General features: G+C 31.0%; 4 protein-coding genes across 4 annotated transcripts in view; 2 read left to right on the top strand and 2 right to left on the bottom strand.

The window, feature by feature from the left end:
- Positions 1-193: 193 nt before the first annotated feature.
- On the top strand, positions 194-9762 carry LOC100162335 (SNF-related serine/threonine-protein kinase). The gene is made up of 8 exons (XM_001945828.5): positions 194-815; positions 2722-3011; positions 3098-3207; positions 6484-6832; positions 6917-7021; positions 7085-7205; positions 7268-8005; positions 8083-9762. The coding sequence occupies exons 1-8, from the start codon at positions 591-593 to the stop codon at positions 8329-8331; spliced, it is 2187 nt and encodes a 728-aa protein (XP_001945863.1). The 5' UTR covers positions 194-590; the 3' UTR covers positions 8332-9762.
- A 951-nt stretch (positions 9763-10713) lies between these two features.
- Positions 10714-19410, top strand: LOC100160296. Its single transcript, XM_029491183.1, has 13 exons — positions 10714-10824; positions 10886-10998; positions 11064-11271; positions 11337-11483; positions 11657-11847; positions 12460-12679; positions 14764-14844; positions 16246-16367; positions 16445-16655; positions 17378-17527; positions 17598-17788; positions 17846-18118; positions 18874-19410. The coding sequence occupies exons 1-12, from the start codon at positions 10734-10736 to the stop codon at positions 18065-18067; spliced, it is 1947 nt and encodes a 648-aa protein (XP_029347043.1). The 5' UTR covers positions 10714-10733; the 3' UTR covers positions 18068-18118; positions 18874-19410.
- On the bottom strand, positions 13661-14221 carry Rpl41 (ribosomal protein L41). Its single transcript, NM_001135908.1, has 2 exons — positions 14101-14221; positions 13661-13869 (listed from the first exon to the last, which is right to left on the bottom strand). The coding sequence occupies exon 2, from the start codon at positions 13848-13850 to the stop codon at positions 13773-13775; it is 78 nt and encodes a 25-aa protein (NP_001129380.1). The 5' UTR covers positions 13851-13869; positions 14101-14221; the 3' UTR covers positions 13661-13772.
- Positions 18747-24062, bottom strand: part of LOC100169166 (integrin alpha-PS2) — a 23507-nt gene continuing 18191 nt past the window's right edge. The window contains exons 10-18 of the mRNA XM_008183044.2: positions 23582-23992; positions 23358-23506; positions 23082-23287; positions 22769-23015; positions 22298-22643; positions 22051-22142; positions 20198-21973; positions 19810-20046; positions 18747-19000 (exon numbers count right to left, since the gene is read on the bottom strand). Coding sequence (XP_008181266.1) covers positions 18893-19000; positions 19810-20046; positions 20198-21973; positions 22051-22142; positions 22298-22643; positions 22769-23015; positions 23082-23287; positions 23358-23506; positions 23582-23992 — 3572 coding nt within the window. The 3' untranslated portion in view covers positions 18747-18892. The remainder of the gene's footprint in view (positions 19001-19809; positions 20047-20197; positions 21974-22050; positions 22143-22297; positions 22644-22768; positions 23016-23081; positions 23288-23357; positions 23507-23581; positions 23993-24062) is intronic.

The raw sequence follows: 24062 nt of genomic DNA, 5'->3' as shown, positions 1-24062 counted from the left end.
TATTTGCTCTAACACCATTCTGTAAGCTGTATTATTGGAACAAAATTGGCATGTTTTGTACGGTATTTTCGCCCGTGTGGCGTCCTCTTAATATTATTATTATCTATTCTATGGTTTGGTCCTGTTCCATGGGTAGCCGTGAGAGCGCGCATGTGATAGTCCCCAGTTTCTTATCAGTGTCCATTCCATTTTCATAAAAATTTGCACGGACGGTGTCGGCGGTCTAGCGAGCGCCGAGGCCGATTACCAGCCACTTGCCACTAGCTGCTGGCGTCTGGCTGAGTCCTGTGCATAACTATTATTAATATTTGTCGTTTATACTTTTATTTAGTGGTGATAAATAATAATACCGTGGTAGTCGTAACTGTGCGTTTGTCGTGTGATTATTATTTTTTCAACGAACGAAAAACTATCGATACCCCAAAACCGTCAGCGTAAAGAAGAACGTTGTTTAACTTTTGGGGTGGAATACCAGAAGGGTCGTTCGCGAGACGACGATGGACGTCCTGACGAATCACTACTGTTTCCGTCCGAAACGTTGAGGGGTTGTCGTGGTGGTCGTCGGGGTGTGTCTGTGGATTTCGCGGACGATGCAACACAGTAGCGGCGTGATCGGCAAACCGGACACGGTCAGACCGGCCAAGCATAATGGTGGCAACATCGCTGGTATGTACGACTTGGAGCAGACGCTCGGTAAAGGTCACTTTGCCGTCGTTAAGATGGCCAGGCATGTGTTCACTGGTGAACAAGTAGCCGTCAAGGTGATTGACAAGAACAAGCTGGAAGAAGTCTCTCGTAATCATCTTTACCAGGAGGTGAGTGCCATTGGGTTGTATAATTGTTGCAGTTATGTGCTTGTACGTATGTATGGTCCCAATACGGTGCTTTGTTGAGACATTGCTATTGATATTGTTATCGCCTAATGTCTGTAGAACGAAACGTCTATTTTACCTTTACCACTATTGCGATATGGTCAAGCTCACCGCTTCTATGATTGACATAATAAATAGTATGGGAACTCAATTAGGTACATTTTTGTTTTTGAACAAACTATGTATTAGCTGTTATTTTATTAACTTTGTATCTTTTTATTGAGCTATTATTTAGCTATTATTATTATTATTATTATTATAACGTAGTTATAGAAATATTGCTACAATTGCGCTGTTATTATATTTAGGTACATAGGTACTAGAAATATCGCCTTCATCAACTTCCTATGATGTTTAGAACAAATGTAGGTATCTTTGATATCTAAATAGGTAGTATTTAATTATTTAAAATTTGATGTAGGTATCAATAATTATGAATAATTTATCATTTTAATATTCTTTTATATTATACAAAGTAAAGTATTATCTATATAAAGTAATTTTATTACTTTTTGATTTCAGAGATAAGTGATTTCAAAAATTTTTATTATTTGTTGTGTAGATAGGTATTGTAATTTATATTTTTATTGATAGTAAATTACAAAATATGAATTACTAGTTATAGGTATCTATTGTGTAACAAATTAATATTCTTTTGCAATTATAATTATGTATTTATCATTTTAGCATTAGATATATTGTTAACAAGTTTTCAACAAGTACCTAAGTAGTTAATTGTACTAACTTCTGCAGATACTAGATAAGTTAAAAAAAAAATGATTTAAGTGTGTGAAAATATTGTTACCAAATGCTTTAGATATAATTGTTTTAATCTTGTTACAACTGCTATCTTTATTACATAAGCAGGTACTTTTAATTTTTAATAAGTATGAATCGAATGATAAATAATAATTATTAATGAATATATTTATAAATAGTACCCATATTTTTTAATCAATCGGAGTAGTTTATTTTTATCAGTGTCAATTATCAAAGTCACTAATCTAAAAGTTAAAGTTAATATTCTTTTTGACAATTATTTATTTTATTAATATTATAAAAATATTTTACTACTTATAGGTAATTAATTTAATAGCTTATAATTCAAAATTAAATGTAATAAGTATTCTCATGCATTATAATTTATGATATATATATATCATGATAATGATTAATGACATTTAGAATATAATTTCAATGTTCACAGATGGTCATTGGGATGATTGTTAATATGGCTTAACAAATGTATTTTATATATTTAGAAATGTTTGTTTTAAAATTAATTTATTACTTAACTTTAATGAATGCTATAAAAAATGCATATTTTAATAGAATAATTTATATATTATTAAAAATAATTAGGTGCCTACGATTAACCTAGTGTATCTATACCTAGATTTTCTAATAAGTAGTGACAGAAAATAAATTGGCTATAGTAGGTTAATGATATAAGTGTTTATTTATGATTAATTTTGGTTAACATTTTGTTATGATCATGATTTAAATGTACATAATTTTAAAAAATTTTCAATTTATAAAAAGTATATTAATAGCTCGATTAATAGTTTATTTCAGTAATTTTTATTTAAATACTATTGTTGTAATATTTGATTTGTTATATATATATATTTTTTTGTTTTCCTTATACATACCTAGTTAACATTTATATCTAACCATTATTATCTATGGAACTCTCTCTAGCACAGCCATTGGCTTTTGAGGAGATCCATCAATTTTAAATTTAAGCTTATTTTAATTATTACATTGTATTTCCTTTTTTGATGGAAAATAAACTTATTATTATTATAAAACATTATGGACAAAAGTATTAAGAATATTTTTTTAACAGGTTCGTTGTATGAAACTAGTGCAACATCCTAATGTTGTGAGATTATATGAAGTGATTGATACACACAGTAAATTATATCTCATACTTGAGTTAGCTGACGGTGGAGATTTATATGATTACATTATGCGACATGAAGGTGGATTGTCTGAGAAATTGGCTTGTGAATATTTTGCACAAATTGTACGAGCAATATCATACTGTCACAAACTGCATGTTGTCCATAGAGATTTGAAACCTGAAAATGTGGTATTTTTTGAAAAACAAGGAATTGTTAAACTTACAGATTTTGGGTATGTTAAGTTTTTTGTTTTATAATTGCAGCATAATATTGTTTATTGCTTAAATATTTTGAAATTAACAAAAATATTTATTTTAGTTTTAGCAATACATTTTGTCCAGGTCAACAATTGGAAACGTCGTGTGGTTCATTAGCTTATTCAGCTCCTGAAATTTTGATTGGAAATTCATATAATGCTACTGCTGTTGGTGAGAACAATGCTTTATTTTATTGTGATTTCTTGTATTTTTAGTTCAACCAAACAGAAGAAATTGCATGTTTTTTCTTTTAAATGTTGGCAACATCTTGCTCATGCAACCCCAATTTTATTCTTCTCTCGTCACATATTATATCGATTATGCAGTATATGTATAGACCCAGGGCCGTATTTACACTTTTCTCACCCTGGGTCAACAATATTTGCCCCCCCTCCCCAAAAAAAAATAATAATTAATCCGTTTTTTAATCGTTTGGTTATAGTTATTTATTTATGAAAATGTTGTTAAAAATACAGACCACGATGATGCATTATTTTAATTACTGTCAAAATGTATAACAACATAAAATTGTACACTTTAAAAAAAAGGAACAAATGCACTTTACCAATATGCATGGCCCTCACGAATTTAAAAATTTTGGAAGTTATAGCCATCCAAAGTGTGTGATTTTACGTTTATGCAACGCTACTTGACTGCAACACGCAGCACCATAAAAAAATTTTTTTTACGATTTTTAACAAAAAAATCAAAAATATGCCTCGATTTGTTGTGTAAAAACACCTTGGGCAGGCCTCGGAATTAAACAAGGTTGTTAAAAAGCACATAATGTACTGCACTCGAACAAAATAATCGAAAATATCCCCCGCTTTGCTGTGTAAAACCACCTTGGGTAGCCCTCAGAATTAAACAATGTTGTTAAAAAGCCATACCTGTAACATAAGTATATTATAGATGCTCCCTTCACCTGCCGGCTCCGGTCGCCAAACACGAGTTCCTCCGCGCAGCATTATAGTAGTTTTGCGCGTATGCATATAAACGTAAAATCGCAAACTTTTGATGGCTATAACTTCCAAAATAATGGTTTTCGCAAAAAAATTTAAACAGTTTCGTAATCAGCGTTGAAAAACATGTCTTTTAAATTTTGAAATTCGTAAAAGCGTAGTAAAGTGCATTTTAGTCTAAACAAATTTTCAAAAATTAGTAGTTATCATTGATTGACTAAATGACGCCAAATGGCCGTATCATAGTCATGCAATGCAAAAAATCGAAGTATAGGTACTCAAGAAAATTCTTACCAAAAAAAAAATTTTTTTATATGATATACACCGGCGCCCCCTAAATGTGTCAAAAATTGAAAAAAAAAGATCTCTACGGAAACCTGGGGTTCTGCGGAATACTGTTTAAGAAACACTAGTATAGACTATAGATTGTATAAAATACTCTTATAATAATAATTAAAAAAAAAAAATGTAAATGTTCGCTGTAATAATGGGATGGGATGCCAGTTAAAATTGTGAAAGGCAAAATTGTAAAATGTTTTAACAACAATAACAGTAATAGCAAGAAGTAAGAAATTCTATTCGATATATTTTTCCTAAACAAGATAAAATAAAATACAAATTACCTCTTGTAATTTCATAAAACTAAATTTAAATTTGATAAGACCAATTATGGACAATACTCCTAAGTTAGACAGGTTTGTTCCTATTTTCGTAGTCATTAATTAAGTATTTAACTATATTCCTTTTGCGTTTTTTGGACTGTTCAATCCATATACTAGCCTCTATATAATAACTATTTCAAACATTTAATTAACCTTTGTGTACGATATATTGTGCTTGATTGTGTTAGCTTATGAATGCCGGTCATAATTTTCTAGGACCAGTAAAATATAACTTCGGAAACAATTTATATTGGTCTAAGTTTCATGTAGTGAAATCGCTAAACATTTACTTTACTGTATATGATTAGGTATACTATCACCGACCTCTTGGTTAAAAAAAAATAAAGGTGTATTATTAGAATTTGGTTACAATTAACTATTACAAAATTTGAAATGTTTGACAATACTTCATATAATGACTTAAGGATATGATATGACACTGATACAATTCATACTACGGACAACTTGGTAGTGTTTAGGTTCATCCACATGATCAAAGTTCCAAAAGTACAAAATTACATTAATTGTATAGTATAATTATTACTTAATATAATATATAGATTATATATACTAATGAGAATAATTCCTTACTTTTTGTTATTTTTTTTCGTGCATTTCATATACTTGTAAAAATGAACTATTAAATGATAAAAGTTAAAAAAATATTAATTAATTAACTAGTTATTAGCATATAATGTAGTAACAAAGCAACGTGTTTTCTAGTGTACTGCGTTGTGCTCAACATGGTATTTAAACTTTTTATATATAGAAAAAGACAGCTCGTTGTGTTGTTGCATTGAGACAAAGCAGTAGAAACATTTTCATGGGTTTTAGTATTGAAATATTGGTACAGGTATTATAAATTGTTTGCATTGTTCAGCTAGAACTTAAAATGTTAAAAATGTTATTTAAGGACATTTTATAATAGCATTACAAATTAAAAATAGTTAATATTTATATTATTTTATTAATATATTGTACATACATTTTGCATGTATTTACTTTGATTTTATTGAATCTATGTACAATTAAAGCATTATTAATGTTTCAGAATGTATCTGAATATTTGATTTATTAAATAAAATAATGATTTATTTATTTTTACTTTTACGATCTTGGATATGAAATGTTTTTATTTTATTTAATCAAATCACTTAAAATACTAGATAATTGTGTTATAACCCAGTCTTCTTGTAGATTTTAAAGATACCTATTTAGAAATCTATAATCATGTACTCTGTTATTATTGATATGTATAATTCATATGTTAAATGGTTATTATTATGAAACCCAATCAATATTATAAGTAGAGTACAGATTTGTATGCATTAAAATATCAAAATATGACGTATAATATACAGTAAAAATCGTGAAAATATACAACAAACATCTATGAAAAAATATTTTTATTGGGTAATATAGTAAGAAAGTGCACAATTTTAATTATTATTATTAGTTCATAAATTGAGGCGGAATTAAAATAATTTAAAACAAATTAAACAACTTATAATTAGGTATTTAGGTATCTACCTAATAAACTTTATTTCAATTACTTTTAGTGCCTACAAAATATAATTTTTGAATTTTCTACTTAACTACAGATTATTACATTTTTTTTGAATTTCCCCTTTAATATAAAATAACCATTAAATATGCTGCAATATGAAAAAAAATCTTCCATAAGTTTTAAACTATTATGATTCATAAAGATGACTGACAAAAATGTGAAAATTAAAAAATATACAATTGCATAAAATTCCATGCTCTATCTATAAGTTATACAATTAATATTAATATTTTCTATATAATATATTGTGTTGTAGATATCTGGTCGTTGGGTGTAATTTTGTACATGTTGGTATGTGGTGAAGCACCATTTCATTCAGCTAACGACAGTGAAACTTTAACAATGATAATGGACTGTAAGTACAAAGTCTCCAGTCACGTGTCTGAAGAATGTAAAACACTCATTGGACGCATGCTTGTGCGAAATCCTGAAAAACGAGCTAATCTTGACGAGATCGCTGCAGATGTTTGGTTGAAAGATGTCAAAGTGATAAATGATGACGAGAGTCCATTGGTGTCTAAACAATTAATTAACGAAGACGACCATGCATTAATTGTTCAAAAAATGATAAATGGAAAAATTGCAACTAAAGAACAGATTGTAGAGTAAGCCGGCAACCTATAATTTTTCTTTAATCTTTATATTCAAATATATTTAACGTTGAATTAATATTTTTATTATAATTTCAGGGCTCTAGATAAAAACGAGTATAATCATATTACTGCTACTTATTATTTACTTGCAGAAAGAAAATTGAAGTCGGCAACACCAAAAAAATCTCAAACTAGTAAAAAGTAGGTATTTTATATTTTCTTAATATTTTTTTCATTTGTTTTTAAAATTTTTTATTTTTCCAGTGATATTAATGTTTCTCAGTTAAAAGTAGAAGATAATTCCAATCAAAAGAATGATTCGATGGTTGTTAATGTTGCACCTAAATCTGCTACATTAGTATCATTGCATTCTGATCGTCCTAAAGTAATAAGACTAATTCATCTGTCTATGAACTATTTTTAATTGATTGGTTGTTGATTTTACAGAGAACACGGAAGTGTAGTGTTGTAGTTGAAGAAGAAGACGAAAAGGAAGATGAGGAAGAGGATGATGATAATACTTCATTAAATCGAAGGGGCTCTCGGTCAGAAGGAAAATTGAATACAATAGCTTCTGAACTACAAACAAAAAAACTTTCGATCACTGAAATACATGAAACAAATCCGACATCTGTTTCTGTTGCATCTAACAAAATCCCACCACCCTTTGTGTCTTCTCACAGTTCACCGCAGCTACTTCTGGATGACAAGCAAAATAGAATTGGCAATTATATAACATATGAACAAAGACGAAGCAAAATGCATAAAAATCGTACAGCATCCTGTAGCAGCTCTGAAACTAGTGACGATGATACTGATGGCCGTAAAAAGCGAGGCAGTAGTAGGTCACTAGCTTCATTTAAAGGTAATGATAAGGATCCTGATAACGATGGAATGGGAAATTCTGGTGGGCAAGGGACAGAGCCATCACAAGAACATGACACAGATATCCAAAAAAGAGATGAGAATAGTGAAAATAAAACAGAAAGACCAAGTGGAAGTGCTGCAGGCAGACGACGATGCATAAGCGCAAATGTCAGAAGTCGAAGGGGTAGATCAGCTGAAACTAGATTAAGAGAGAGTCAAAGTTTGAATCGTATCACTGAAGTCCAAGAATCTGAAGTAAACACCCCCGGTTCTACTGTTAACTGCGACAATTTTGAATTCATCAACAAGAGCTGTCAGGTGAGAAAATAAATTAATAAATATTTGCTTTGAGAAATGTTGAGTCAAATTGTTTACATGTATTGTATTTATTTTAGTTGTCTGTAGACAATACCACTGCTGATAAAAACCCTGCAACCATATCAACTTTACCCCAGTATAAAAAACACCAGACATCCAAACGCATCTCTTTGTTTAGTAAGTATTTGAATTTACAAAAAAAATTGTGTACACAAATCCTGTTTAGCAAGAAATCCACAGATAACCGTTTGTATAAGGCAAAATCATGTTCAGAAATGGCCAACTCCAAAATTGCTATAAGAGAAGTGAGCGCGGACAGGTGTTAAACCCTTCTCAAGCACCGCACAACAAATGTATTATTATTTAGTCCAGGTGTATTATGTCAAACAATATTTTAATTTATTACTTTTTATCATTGAATTTCCAAATGAATATTATTTCTAAATTTGTATGGCTCCTATTGCTGATATCACATTATATGATTACAGTGATTTTTATTTAATTTTGACTTGCAACACAATATTCCCTGAAAACTAATCTATTACTGACTAAATATATTTTCTATTATAATTATTAACTTGTTTTAGTTTAGAATTATTTTTTCTTTAAGAAAATTAAATTTGTTAATTTTTAACCAAAGTTAATTTTTACACGCATATATTTTTATACATGAGACTTGCTTAAATGTGCAGTACAATTATGAAGACGCACACTGAACTATTTGTTTTTTGTTTTTAAGTTTTTAGTCAATACCAAATTGTTATTATTTTTGATTGTGTAATATATTAAATATGTTGGTTAAAAGGAGAAACAATAAGATTTTACTAGATAATTAAAGAAATCAGACTAGTCAATTTTACCCTCAATAAAGGTCACAAAGAAATCAATTTGTTTTATATATTATTTTATGTAAATTGTTGTTTAATTATTATTATTATTTCTTTTTGATTATTGTTTAAAATTAAAATATTTAATAAATAATATCTATAGTTGAATTTTACATAAGTAGATAATATTTACTATACAATATCAATGTATTTTATTGTTATCCATACAACACTATTATTACTGTTTATTGGTTGTGAATTAGTCCATGAGTTAATCCATGTTAAAATATTATATCATGATAACCGTTCTCTAAGTAGAATACCATCAATACTAACAACAATAAAATACATTTTCTTTTTACCATGGGCATAAATGTTAGAAAAATAGTGCCATATTTATTATATATACATTAATAACTATACATAATATATAGATAAGTTTATTATTGTTTAACATAATAATTTTGTATACCAAAAACTATAATATGTTATTATAAACACTAAACAAAGTATAAGTGTGCAATATATTTACCATATATATTTTAGAAATTTTAAATACATTAAAGTTGACAATCGAAGGTTATAACTTCTTTTCTGTTACACACTACCATATTGATTTGAATTTTGTTTTTAGTACAATGAATATCTGTTTAAAATAACAGGAAAATATTTAACTGCTGTAACGGTAATATATACTGTTGTTCCATGTTCAAATGTTTTCTTTATATTTATTAGTTGCATTGTTTATGTTTTGTATTATTATTATAGTAATTACTTTCAATTATAATATAACATTTTTTATTTCATTTATATGAGCATTGTGAACTCATAACATTATGTTTGATGCAAGCTACAAATATTGATTATGTTTAAATGAAATTGAACTGGTTGTGATTATTATGGAATTAAAATATATTAATATAATATGAATATCAAAAACTTGTTTCCATTCATTCTTAATGTATATTTTATTTTTGTTCTACCTAATAAAATTCCATCTCTAGTCATCTTTAAGTTTAGTAACTGATTAAAGCATAACTTATATGTATGTCCCATATACAGTGTACGCAAGTTCCTTATAAAAAGGAATTCGTTCCGTTCCTAGTTTCTTAAAAAAAAAAAGAATTCGTTCCTTTGGAAAATGAACGAGTTCCTTTTTTATTTCTAAATAAAATAAAAACTCTAATTTAATCATTTATGTTTTTTTTTTTCATATGGCATACTTCTTTAGTTTTTAATCCTAATATAATATACAAGTAGGTACATATTTTATAATTCTATTTTGAGGTTTTCTTCAAAATTAAATTGTTGGCTAACGTATATAGATTGTCTTAACGTCAATACTCGATAACGATCATTAATTACCCATATAAATTATACACTTTAAAAAAAAAATATATATCTTAATTTCAATTATTTACATACTTATCTGTGTAAATTATTTGAACTAGAAAGGAACAACAATGTAGTTATTTTTCTTTGAAAAAAAGAACTAGTTAATTTTCTCGTTCCTTTTTTATCAAAAGGATTCGTCCATCGTGCCGTTCTTTAAAAAGGAATTCGTTCTTTCCAAAAACTGCCCATATACTCTGTAGAAGTATATAACTTAATTTAAATTCAAATGTGAAAAATAATCTATTATATATCGTATCATTGATTTTTATTGATATTTTGATGATAAAATGTATTATAAAATCAATGATTGTATTAACTTGGATTAAATTTAATGTATTCCATGGCACATTCTCCTTAGTTTGACTGCATTTTTTTTATGAACTATTTATCACTTAATTTTTTACTAAGACAGCAATTATTTTTAGTTTTGAAATGATTTAAAATTTCCACTTAAATTAAGACGTCTATTATTTTTTTACATGTTAAATAATACAGTTTAAAATAAAATGAAAAATCCATTAGCAAATGTTCAATTTAAAACATCGTTTAGATTTCTACAAACAGCACTGTTCAGTACCAAGGGTCATGTGCTTATCGGTAAAATATTTGTGAAAAAAATCATTCTATTATAATAACCATTATTTAAATTAATGTATAGGCGGAGGAACTGGATTTATTGGCAGAAACTTGAAAGAATTTCTGTTGAGAAAAAACTACAAAGTAACAGCAATATCTAGAATTAAGACTGGAGAGAAACATATCATAAATTGGGTAATACCATATCATTTCCTAATTTCAAACTATACATTTATCAATTAAGTATGTGTGTTGCGCAGGCCGATTTAATTATCTATGGAGTTCCCAACGATGTAACAGCTGTGGTCAACTTGTCTGGTGAGCCCATAATGGTTCCTTTCAAAGGTTTTGGAAATAACTTTAAAAAAAAAATTTGGACTAGTAGAGTCGGTTCTACAGCATTACTTACCGATATCATAAATTCTGCCAAATGCAAACCTTATGTGTTTATTACAATCACTAGTACTGGTACTGTGGTCTGAGGATCTTCACTATTAACTAAAATTATTAAAATTAAAATTTGCAAACAATAGATATATATCCATCAGATGGAGAAGTCCACACTGAACAATTTATTCCTACAGACCAGATGGTAGACTGTAATTTCTTCACTAGATTAGGAACAGATTGGGAGCAAGCTTCAAAGTATTTTCCCTTTCGTAAGGTATCGATTAGAACAGGTGTGTACTGCACTAATGTAATAGTAATATGATGTGGAGTAACTATTTAAGTATTATCTAATATAATTCAATGCAAGTGCATAGTATCATCGTTGATAATATATACTACTTAGTATAAGTATCATGTTAGTTTAAACCAATTGAATTATTTACTATAATTTTGTATTTATTAGGAACCGTACTTGGACACAATGGTGGTTATCTCAAATGTTTGAAATATCCCACTGCCATAGGTTTAGGGGCTCAGATAGGAGACGGATGTCAGCAACAGCCTTGGATACACATCTGTGACTTATTGAATCTTATACTATTTTCAATAGAGAATGAAGAAATAATTGGAATATTGAACGGAGTATCACCACAAGTAATTAATACTATTTATTAAGTTGATACACATAAAGTATACTAACCTTTCAATTATAGAAATAAACATTTGTACCAATTATAATTTAAATTGTCAATGAAAATGTTTAATAAAATATAAATATCCAGATGGACTAAAGTGGCAGTTTCCCCATCTCTTAACATAATAAGGCAATGAAAACAAATTAGTGAAACCCATCCGTTCATCTTGACTTGCAGTAACCTTTACAATTTCAAAAAAAAAAAAAAAATAGTGATTCAAAAACTAAGTACTATGGCTAAATTGTACCATTCCAGATTAAAGTTAAACGAAGTTTAACTAACCGAATTTGCCCGGTTATAAAATCTGTCATCAGCTGATTAAGTATAATAGAAGTGCAACTATAGATAGAACAACTGGTACAGAATGTGCAGAATAAATTAAGTAGGAATAATGTTATCAACGTACTGGTATAACAATGTTTTTTTTTTAATATCTGAAAACACTTCTAAAAAAGAATATTTTCCTATCATTAGCTTTGGGGACTTATGGTAAAAAAAAATTGCAGTGCCAAGATGAACTAGTTGGGTTGTAATTGGATTAACATAATTGTATCTATTAAACCTATTCTAGGGTGTAACTAACGGAGAAATTACTACTATTTACACACACATGTTAAAAAAGTCACCAGTGATGTTAAATATACCAAGAATGTTATTAAAAACAACTTTTGGAGAAGAAAGAACAAAATTAATTTTGGAAGGAAGAAAAGTATTACCAACAAGAACTTTGAACTGCGGATTTAAATTTCAATATTGTGAAATCACAGATGCTTTAAAAAATTTATTAGGTCAATGAAATAAAAAAAAAATTATTTTTAAAAAGTACTTACCATTGTTATGCTTAACAGATCATTAATTAATACAAAAATTCTTCAAGTGTACATTTTTCGGAAATCTGTAGTCCATTAATATAGTATATAAATAAAAAACGGTTTGTCTTCACTATGCTTGCCTTGTAACCACTATTTTATTAGAATTTGATGGTAGTATCAACTTTGTATTTAAATAATTGTAGTCATAACAAAATAAACATCATTAGAGTTGTTTGGTATGCAATTGAAGTACACAACTAATTTTATTTTATTTGATAATTTTACGAGATGAATAAAAGGGAGCATGATACTACAGACAGGCACATTAATAAGCCTTTCATACTACTTTTCTTTTAAAGTAAAAAGTACACAAGGCAAATTGACGATATGACATAACCAAATTTACAAATAAAATAAATCCAGACCTATAAAATAAAAGGTTAATTTGGTCTACTCGACACAATCTTAACAAGAATTTAAAAAGCATGGTTTATTCGAAATTTGCATGTGTCGATAAATTTATCACATATAAACTAGAAGAAATTTAGTTTGAAAAACGCATTGAACTGTCTTTTAACTAAAATTTATAACCTCACATTTATTGTTTTTTTTGTTTTAGTTCTGTAATACTATATTAAAAATATTTGGATTAAAATTTGGTTTTGTCATATCCACATCATTAAAGAATTTCATAAAAAATCGGCAAAGACCGTAAATAGGTATGTAGTTGCAGTGAAAAGTATTGTTGACAAAACATTTCAACTTGAATTAAAAACACGCTGTACTTTAAATTCTACTAAAAACCCTGAACAAAGCCGATTTTTAATGACAACTACAATTAATTTGATTATTAATTAGAATAAAAACTTTTCTACACCAGGCTACCTAACCTAAAAATTGTCAAAATGACCATTTTCGTATCGAAGTTGGAAAAATTAAGAAAAAAAAACAATTGGCTTATACGTTGAACAGAAAGTGTTTATTACTGTTTAGATGATTCAATATAAAAGTCACAATATCGTTTAATGTTTACCAAAACATGACAATATGTCCGGGGAGCAGGCCACGAGGTTTACTTGGACCTTGCACGCATCTTCCTCCTCTTGCGCTTCAACCTACGCATACGCTTCTTACGCCACTTAGCCCTCATAGTCGGGCTAAAGACAAATCTATAAACAAAACAAACCGAGACATTAAGAGACAATCGAAGTACACTAACACGTGTGAAGGCCTACATGTAGTAAGTAGTAACCTACATAAGGACCGATCGTCGAAAAAATTATGTAGCTTAAGAGAAATGGGTAAAATGAATTATAATAAATATATTAAACGAGTAATGGTTAACGTTAATAGAAAACTAAGTTGGGAAATATTATAAAATAAAACATCCAGATACTTACCAAAGACGAGAAAATTCGAAGCGGAACAGCGAGTTCTGCTTGATTCAGGAACAAATTTGTTTGTGAACGATGCGGCGATGACGCCGTGGAACGAGCCCGAGAAATGTCTCGCGAACGCAGTGCCGCCAACATGATAGACTCTGATTTAAGGTTAATACTGTCCCCATTCCTACATAACGAAACGTGGACCTGGAAGGAAGATCTGGAAGGAAAAAAGAAAAGAAATATTTTGAACGTGGGACGCATACATTTTTTCCGAACATCACGATGGTCAGCGTAGGTTGGCAGCACTGTAATACATACTGGTCGTTTGTTATGTTCACGATTTAAGATATTATATCAGCAATCAGCTGTTTATGTCTCTATGAGGATATTCTGATATCCATTATCCATAGATAATAATGTAATATAGGAGGATTTCATATTCATTGATGTTTGAATTTTGAGTTTAAAAATTTAATTATTTCTAATTTAATTATGTATCCACGATAGTACAAAGAGTAATGAGTATAGTCATATGATATTTGTATGAAAAATAGTAATTACAATTATTAAACGATTGTACGAATTTCAAAGACGATTTGCAATTTTGTTTTTGCACTGACTTTTAAAATTTTTTTAATATTACTCCTAAGTATAAAATAACGATAACTACTCACTCGTGAAATCGTGAACACGACTTGCTGATCATGATTTCTATGAGCCGAAATTATTCGATGACAAGTAAAGGGAGAGTGTTAATCGGTATGTATTTAATGTTGTTTCATTAATTTATATTTTTTGTCATGTATATACCAAGGTCAAAAATGTAAATTATTATATTGTGCGAGTGTGCGACCTAAAATTTGAGTTATCCATTTGTTGTTAATATGAGGTTGATGACAACAATCGTGGCAAGTGTTTATTGATTTATGATTGTTTTGAATACAATATTGAAACTGTCTTAAAAATCAAGCACCTTTACGTCACTTTAATATTCCTAATAATGCACTTGTTACTTTCACTGTAAAGCGTTGAATTATTTAAATATTAGTCATTATTGATGTGGTCTAATTTATTTATTTATCATGCGACTATGAATAAAAATAATAGTAAATAATATAATGATATCTTTAACTGTACACTCGAAATATTATAAGGAATTCATATAAAACAATCCATCTTCAGTCTCCGCCCATCATTTTTGTTATTGTTTTAGATTTGTTCCTGTTGAAAATATTAATATTTTATATAATTGTTATTTTGTCAAAGTATAAGAATTGTTCACTTTTCCTTGCTTAGCTATCTGAATACATTTACGTTTTAGACAAAGTTTTTTCCAATAATAATAATTCAGTTATTATTTATTATTCATTAAGAGGACATGATGCCCGTTTGTGTTGTCTTCGTTTGTCAAAACTTATAAATGTACCAAATTTTTTATGTGTTGTTATTTTTAATATTACAGTAAATTTAGGAAAGAATATTATCTGGATCTCTTGTTTGTTTTTGTTTATATATTAATTTTAAAACAAGTTTAAAGTATTTTTGTTACAATATTATAATTTTAAAAAGCTCATAACTTGTTTTAAAATTTAAATACAAAAAAGAACCGACTTAATACTCATACCTGTAAATTTACTGTAATATTAAAACTATGTAGTAAGTAATAAGTAATAACACAACATCGTTCACGGGAATAAACCTCCTATGTGCCAAATTTATTATTTTGAGGTTTTGGTATCCCTGAATTCAGAAAAAAATTAGCTATATATTGATAAAATCTCCTATGTGCTATCTGCATCCTAAAATTAATGAAAAATAATAAATAAATTCTCCTATGTGGTACCTACTAATCGTTTATGAAATATCTCCTATGTGCAGCTATATCCACCGTAGAAAAATCATCCTAAGTGTTACCAAATATAAATTGTTTATGAAATAACTCCTATGTGATTTCTTTATTTAAAACGTTTTTCGCGTCTCCTGAAAACTACGCTTTTTTCACATAGGCGGTTTATTCCCGTGAACGACGACAAAACAAATTCAGCTGAACGCATATTTGCTGTGTTGTACCTTTGTAACTTGTAAGACAGAGATACATATGAACACCACATTCTCTTAGTGGTGGTTTACTTCTCATTGCTTTTATTTATTTATTTTCAGGAGGTGGAACAGGATTTGTTGGAAAATGTTTGAAACAATATCTCAAGGACCAAAATTATGATGTTACCATCATATCTAGAAAAAACAATGGGTTTACTAAATCTGATTCTGTTATAAGCTGGGTAAACATCAAATCAAATCAAAAAAACAATAATCTGGAGTTTTTAAATAGTTATGATTTTCATTTTATTTACTATAGGATCAAGTAAAAAAAAATGAAATCCCCCTTGATACAGTAGCTGTTATTAATGCGGCTGGTGAACCAATTCTTGAACCTACACGATTATGGACTAGCAAGTTTAAAAAATCTGTATGGGATAGTAGAGTATTGACTAATCAATGCCTTGTGGATGCAATCGATAAAATGAATACACAAAAGCCAAAATTATTTGTATCATTTTCTGGAGTGGGTGTGTTACAATTAATTTGATAATTTTACTTACAAATACATTTTAATTAACATGTTTGCTGCTGTTAATAATAATCAGTGCACCCACTAGAGTTCAATGTTTGGGGGTGCTAGAATTGTAAATCTCTCACATAGCCGCAACCCCCCTATGTTTAATATTGCCAATATTTAGATTATATCACAGGCGTGCGCACGGGGTGGGACGTGGCCCACCCTGCGAGTTGTACCATACTTATTATAGATGGCAACTTAGATCATATAAATAGTTGTATTGTATTATTCAGTGGTATAAGCATACTGATTTTTGATTTTCTTATATCAACAGAATTAACAAGATTCTCTTGAATCTATATAATATGCAAACAAAAAACAGTTCTATTTATTCAAGGATAAGGTAAATCTGGACATATATCACAACCAATCAATTTGGACTTGAGGAAAATAATCAAATGCATATAAATCCTAGCCCTACTTATGAATAAAAATATATATATTGTACCTTAAAATTTAAACAGTGGGTGATGACCGGTCAGTAAATGAATGTAATTTTATAGATAACAGTGTAACACCTATAATAATTTGTTTCAAGTATCATTGGCTCACTCTGCCACAACGGGTTGCGCACGCCTCCGACCAAACTATATAGTTATTTTATTTTATTTAATTAAAATTGTTTCTTGGTAGTTACACAATCAAATATATACCTTTTGATTTAATTATTAGGAATATATCCACCCAATACAGATAAGTGTAAACCATATACAGAGAACTATGACGTTAAAGAATTTGATTACTTATCAAAATTAGCAATTGGTATTGAAAAAAGTGCCATACCAAAATCAGACGACGTACGATCAGTAATAATACGATTGGGTAAAAAAATTATATTTTATTTATTTTTTATTCGACCAATACATGTTTGAATTTTATGTATGATTTATAGGTGTTGTATTTGGCCGACAAGGTGGATTTATAAGTCAACTTTATCCATTCTTTCGTTTTGGTTTTGGAATATGTATGGGTAATGGTTCTCAATTCTTACCTTGGATACACATAGATGACGTCTGTCGTTTAGTGTTGTTTGCTATTGAAAACAATAGTGTAGAGGGTATTGTCAATGGAGTTGCGCCTGAAGTAATGTTTAATTTATTTTAAATTTGAAATGTTATAGTAAATGTTATTATTTTTTAGATAGTTACCCATCATTACTTTGCTAAAAGTTTTGTTGAAGTCTTCGGTCATAGTTTTGTATTAAAAGTTCCTGGATTTATTTTCAAGTTAATATTTGGAACAGAGCGAGCAAAAATGGTTTTAGAAGGACAAGCGGTCGAACCAACCAAATTAAACAACTTAAATTTTTCGTACAAATTGCCTGATATTAAAACAGCATTGTGTCGTGTATCTCAGGAATAATTTGATGTATTGGCAACAGTTTCTTATCAATTTGATAGTTTTAAAGATGAGGTATAGTCGACTGGCTTATGTAATTATTACTGTTTGTAATAATAATTAAACCTACAAATTTAATTTGAATTATATAATTTTGAATTTTCTAATAAGAAAATATGAAAACATCTTTTTACAGGCAACTTTTGTCTACTGTGATAGCTCCTTAACAATGATAAACTGCATTCAACTTCTTTAGTTGAAAAATTAATATCTATATGAAGAAAAAAAAAGAAAACATTTATTATTTACATTTTATAATTTATTTTCAATTAAAAATAAACCAAAAATTATCAGTCATTATTAAAATAAGTAAATTGAATATTGATATTTGTTTTAATTTCACAAGCATAAATTATTGATATCTTATTAAGTCATATTTAAAAACTTTAATTTTACAACTGAATGTTAATTTTGTGAAGAATAAAAATGCAACTCAATTTACAATTTTCTTTTTATAGACTAGAGCGTTATAATTTTAAAACAATATATTTAATTTTTTATAAAAATAATTACTATCAAGGTTTAAGTACAGTTAATTAATTAATAGATTCATATAATAATTTAATTTACAATAAGACTAACATTTACATTATTATTTCAAAATGTAAGAAAATAAAACAATTGTATATATACTATTTACAAAAAACATAATATATAATAGTTATTTTTAAATATTTACAAAATAAATTATAACAAATTAATATCAGTTAGGTGGTTTAATGTGGCAATTTATTTAAGTTCCAATCATATTTATTAAAAATTTTTTTTAGCAGAACAAAGTTGAATTTCCTACAAAGCTTCGTCTCCTGTTTGATAAAGCTCGGCCTGACCATTTCTGTGTGTTAATGGTTGTTTTTCTGGTGCACTAGATGGCCGATTGCGTTTGAAGAATCCACACTACCAAAAACAAAAAATTCAGTTATTAAAATGTATGCATTTTTTACATGTTTTATTTGTAAACTTTTCTCTAAAAATTTACGAACAAACCAAAAATCATAATTTATGACATTTTACTTGCAATGAATTAAGTAAAGTCTTACTAATATAAGCCTATTGTTTTATTAAAATAAAGCCACAAAAGGTTTATCATAAAATATTGAGCATTCTGATTGATTATATTATAATTAAACATATTTTAGTATGATAATTATTTTTTACTGTATTGTATTGGTTTAATATTTATGAAATAATTCTTGTAAATTAAAATTATTGGCTAGTAGTCTAGTACTACTACAGATATTAAATCATGTTAGTGTGTGATAAATATAATATTATATGTTCAGTATATTAAAAAAAATGTACTATCATTCTGGTAAGAAATTATTTAATTTTTCAATTAATATTATAAAAGACGTTTTTACTTGCAAAACAATATTGTGGTTGAAATGTTTTAACCACAAAATAATCAATAACGAAACTGGCACTTAATTTCATCTTTATTTTCTTTTAAAATTCTGTAAGAAATGTCTTTATGACTCCATACAACCCCTTATTGGTGGTCCACTCGGGGACAATTATTTTGATGGTGTCCCAACAATATATCTAACGAGACATCAATACTGTTGAGCTTGAGTGAAAGCTTTTTATTTTATAAAATAAATTATGAACTCTACGTGTGGTCTTGGGAAAAATCAATGTCCTCAAAAGGCTCAATACCTGGAGCTATATTTGATTTTAAGCTCATATGAACCAATGACGATATTTACCTTGTAAAGCAGATACACGATCAGCAACAGGATAGCCGTCCCAGCGACGGCGGCCAATACGACGATCCACAGCGGAATGATGTCCGGTTTGACGGCCAAGTCCCTGGGGATGACCTCCGTGAATACCTCGTAGCTCCTAACCTGGGCGAGTTTACTTTCCGGCTTGCCAATGTATTGGAGCTTGGTGACTTTTGCTGATAACGTGGAGCTTAGTGTCACCGGTCTGTTGAGCGCCACCTGAAAATAAAAACCAGATGGATTTTATTACTCGTGAGATAGGTACCTAGCTAGCTTGAAGTAGAGGATTTTTGGTATTTTGCATTGTAATTTTTAGGTAGCATAGTTTTAGTTTTAGAAAAGGACTTTCTTAATGTTCGTAAATAAATACCTTTTTCAAAGTGCTGACCCAAGCCCTGGACCTGAATGACAGCCACACCTCTTGGTCTTTTGATAGCGGCCCGATCTTACACTTGACGGTCACACACCTCGTGGGCCCGCACCGTTTGGTCTGAGTGTCTCTCCGGAAACGGGTGTACAACTTAAACTTGCCATCAACGTCGGCCGGCTTGACGTAGTTTTGCGGGCTTAGGTCCTGCGCCTCGTACACGTCCGTCGAACCACCACCATCGGAAGTCATATGCAACGTGTCCCAGTTGCCCTCCGCGTTAGCGCGGTACAGCTTTCCGTCGACCGTCCGCCACCTGTGCACCGTTTCCGATTCGTCCACTTTGGACTGTCTGAATCCCTGGTTATGCCTTTCCGTGACCGCAGCGGCGCCAGTCAAGCTAACCGATAGGTCGCTGTCATCTCCTGTGGTGCCACCTATAACGTTGGTCACGCCGCCTGTTCCTGCAGCCATGTTCATCCTGCGCACCGCTGCGTCCCGGTAATCCAACGTATCACCATCTACTACATGCGACGTGCTGCCGTTACGTACCACTCCGTCGTTATTGGTTCGCCATCGGTCCATCACGTACGTCTTCGACACGCCACCACCTGCAGCGTCGTCCCACGTCGTGTTGGCCACGTGGCTCTTTTCCGATTCCTGGAAACTCGTGAAGTTCTTGACACCGTGGTTCCAACCACCGCCACCCTGATTCCATTGTGTGCCGATCCCGTTGTCACGCGACCATTTTTCCCTTCGCGATTCGGCCGCCGTCCTGGACGTTTCCCAACCGTTAACTCCGCCGAATCCAACGCCTTGCGAAGTCACCGACGATTGACCGCCGGATGACCATCCACCGCGTACTCCTGATCCACCTCGTACTTCCGATCCACCGCGAACTACCGATCCACTCTGTACGACGGTCACGGGCGACTGACCATGGAATTCCGATCCAGCGTTGTTTTCGGACAATCCTGCCTCACGAGAACCTGTGATCGCGGTCTCAAATCGCGTGGTACCCCCGGACGACGACGCACCCATATGGAAAGTCGAACTGCCCGACGAAGATTCGGACTCGTCAAAGTGTGCGGCGCCATACACACCGCGGGACGATGCACCAGCACCGTGGGAGTTGCTCTCCGCTCTGCCAGTCTCGGACCAACGGTTGCCCTGAGCGCTCGACGCACCGCTAGCGGAAACTGAAGTGGAACCAGACGACGATCTTGACTCGTACTCGCTGCGCACTACGCCACCACCGCTTTCAGATGACTCTACGGTGAACGTCGGCCCTCGGTTCGTGTTGGTTACAATCGAAGTACCGGACCCTTCGTTGGTGCGTTGCCCGCCCGTCACCACGCTCGTCGACTTTGAACCCGAATATTCGCTGTGGACAACGCCTCCGCCATTCTCCGACGATCCGACCGTGAATTTTGGCCCTCGGTTGACGTCAGTAACGACCGCTGCACCGGAACCCTCGTTGCGGCTATGACTCGCGCCGCCGGTCATCACCGTTCCGGTTGATTCCGTTTTGGAGTTTTGATATCGAATTTTTTGTTCGTACGAACCGTCGCCCCATTGAGATTTTGATTCTTCTTCGTCTTTCTTTTGGATTTCCATGAAACGTTTTTTTTCTTCTTCCGTCAGTTCCGCAAACGTCTTGACGACTGCACTTGAAGAACTTGAACTAGTGCCTTCTGCACCCTTAACAGTAACGGATTGACCCGAACTGCTTGAAAACAAACCACTTGATTCAAAATACGACTTCCTCTTACGATCGATCTACAAACATATACAAAAGTATTAATATTGTCAAATTAATAGGTACTTGTTTACACCCTCATCCAGCCAATACTTACATTTAACCCTAATGGATTAATTTCTTCAATAGCTTCACATTTTACCTGTCCATTTGTTTCGGGCATTTCAAGTAAGTATAACAGTGGTTCTCCTATGATAAAACATTTCAATTAAAGTAAATTATTTTGTTTTGTTTTTCCAATTAAACACGAAAAATTAACTCAAACATTATTAACAAACTTATGTTCATATTTTGTATATATATTTATACTCGATCGATCTAGAGTTGAATTAAAATGTATTTACCTGCCAATGTGAACATAGGCCAGTCAATGTAAGCTTCGGCTTCTAATATATCTGAAGGACCCTTATTTCGAATCCCGTATATGTGAATAACCTGCGGGCCGATCTGCTTTTCATCGGTAATGTTGAGTGAGTCTTCCATCGTAATGTTATAATGTACGTCCACGGGTTTTGACGATCCTACAATGATTAAATCGGTTTCCGCCCAAAGAGGTACTCCCAAGTATTTCGTGTTATCTGACACGGAATCGAAACGTTCAGGATTTGTACTGTTCACCACCATGTTGAATTCGTATTTGGCCTTAGTTTCAGTAGTTTGATATGGTTCCAAAACAACTTTAAATTGTACCTATAAAATATTATATACCTAATTAATAAAATGAATCATTTAACTTAATAGTTAAATTTATATTATATATCTATTCAAAACTATGAAAGTATAAAATATAGCTAATAATTATGAATGTAACTAACATATTTATCTCGGGGCAATGGATTCCCAATGTCACAATGTAAAGTGTTGTTTGTCATTTCTGATGGAGCTGAACATTGTACAGGTATATCGTTTTCATTATCATCTATTCTTTCTATTTTTACATAATTAATGCCAGGAGGTACAGTCATGTCAAAAGTGGTCTCAAAAGAATCTTCACCTTCGTTTTGTACTATAACGTCAACTTTTAATTTTTTATTAGATCCTAGTAGGAAGGATTCGGAATCCCTAAAAAGCAAAAATAAAAAAAAATAATAAAAATCATTCAAAAGAATTATACTAATGTGCTCTTACGGTGTAGCAATAAGCCGAAGATTTGGTATGCAAATATTATCGCCTCCACAATTCTTTTGTATACTTATAGAGTCTCTGGAGACGGCAAATAGTTCGTTATCAAGATCTATTACAGGTGTTAGAGTTCTAGTAAATTTTCTATTCTCTTCAATAATTCTGTATCTTAACTCTGCTTCTAATGGCGTCAACTTGTCTCTAACATTGTTCTAAAATTAAAAAAAAAAGTGTAGTCTTATTTGAAAAAAATATTTTTAAAAATTGATTCAAGCTTAATACCTTCAAGTAAACGTTGAATGTCTTACAAGATTGGTCATTCTTATCCAACGTTAAACTATGGTTCAATACACTCCTGTTTTCTTCCAATAAGAAAAACATTCTTGGAGATTTTGGTTTTTTAGCATCCAGTACCAGTTGCATTTCAATATCTTAAAAAATAAATCATCATTAATATATATACCCTTATTTTATGTAAGTATTATTAAAATCTTCCGTTAACTTACTCAGTTGATCATCGACACCAATTCCCGTATATTGTAAACAAGTGGACAAAAATAAACACGGGACTAGAGTACCGTCTTTGGTCGTACACTCTCTACGTTCCAGCGCTATTTGCTTGTTTTCAGACTTGAAATATACGGACGTGGTCATTTGAGCTACGGGTCTAGATTTCATGAAATAAGCTATGTCTGATTCGTAAGCACCGACGACCAGATCTGGATACTGATTGTTGTCTAAGTCTGTTCCGCCTGACAACGAAAAACCAAACGTCGATATAGGTCTTACTCCTACGGATACGTCTTCCGATTTGATCACTTGAGAGTATTTTTCCCGAACGCCTGTCTTAGTTCCGTGGTATATGTATACTGCGCCCAATTCGTTGGGTCCGTCGTACGGAGCACCCACAGCAAAATCTGAATTTGTAAATTACTTTATGATAATATTTTATTCGATAACGACAATTGAAATCAATGCACAACTCAC

The sequence above is a fragment of the Acyrthosiphon pisum genome, chromosome A3, assembly GCF_005508785.2.
Source record: "Acyrthosiphon pisum isolate AL4f chromosome A3, pea_aphid_22Mar2018_4r6ur, whole genome shotgun sequence".
In the NCBI taxonomy this organism is placed as follows: Eukaryota; Metazoa; Arthropoda; class Insecta; order Hemiptera; family Aphididae; genus Acyrthosiphon; species Acyrthosiphon pisum.
The sequence above is the reverse complement of the archived record's forward strand: the minus strand, read 5'-3'. Positions and strand labels throughout refer to the sequence as shown.

Bases quoted from the DNA above. Each gene is read 5' to 3' on its own strand.
- Rpl41 (NM_001135908.1), bottom strand. From the start codon at position 13,850: ATGAGGGCTAAGTGGCGTAAGAAGCGTATGCGTAGGTTGAAGCGCAAG.
- LOC100160296 (XM_029491183.1), top strand. From the start codon at position 10,734: ATGAAAAATCCATTAGCAAATGTTCAATTTAAAACATCGTTTAGATTT. The intron at 12,680-14,763 runs AATGAAATAAAA...CTACTCACTCGT, and splicing joins TTTAAAAAATTTATTAGGTC to GAAATCGTGAACACGACTTG. The intron at 16,368-16,444 runs GTAAACATCAAA...TATTTACTATAG, and splicing joins CTGATTCTGTTATAAGCTGG to GATCAAGTAAAAAAAAATGA.
- LOC100162335 (XM_001945828.5), top strand. From the start codon at position 591: ATGCAACACAGTAGCGGCGTGATCGGCAAACCGGACACGGTCAGACCG. The intron at 816-2,721 runs GTGAGTGCCATT...TTTTTTTAACAG, and splicing joins GTAATCATCTTTACCAGGAG to GTTCGTTGTATGAAACTAGT. The intron at 3,012-3,097 runs GTATGTTAAGTT...TATTTATTTTAG, and splicing joins GTTAAACTTACAGATTTTGG to TTTTAGCAATACATTTTGTC.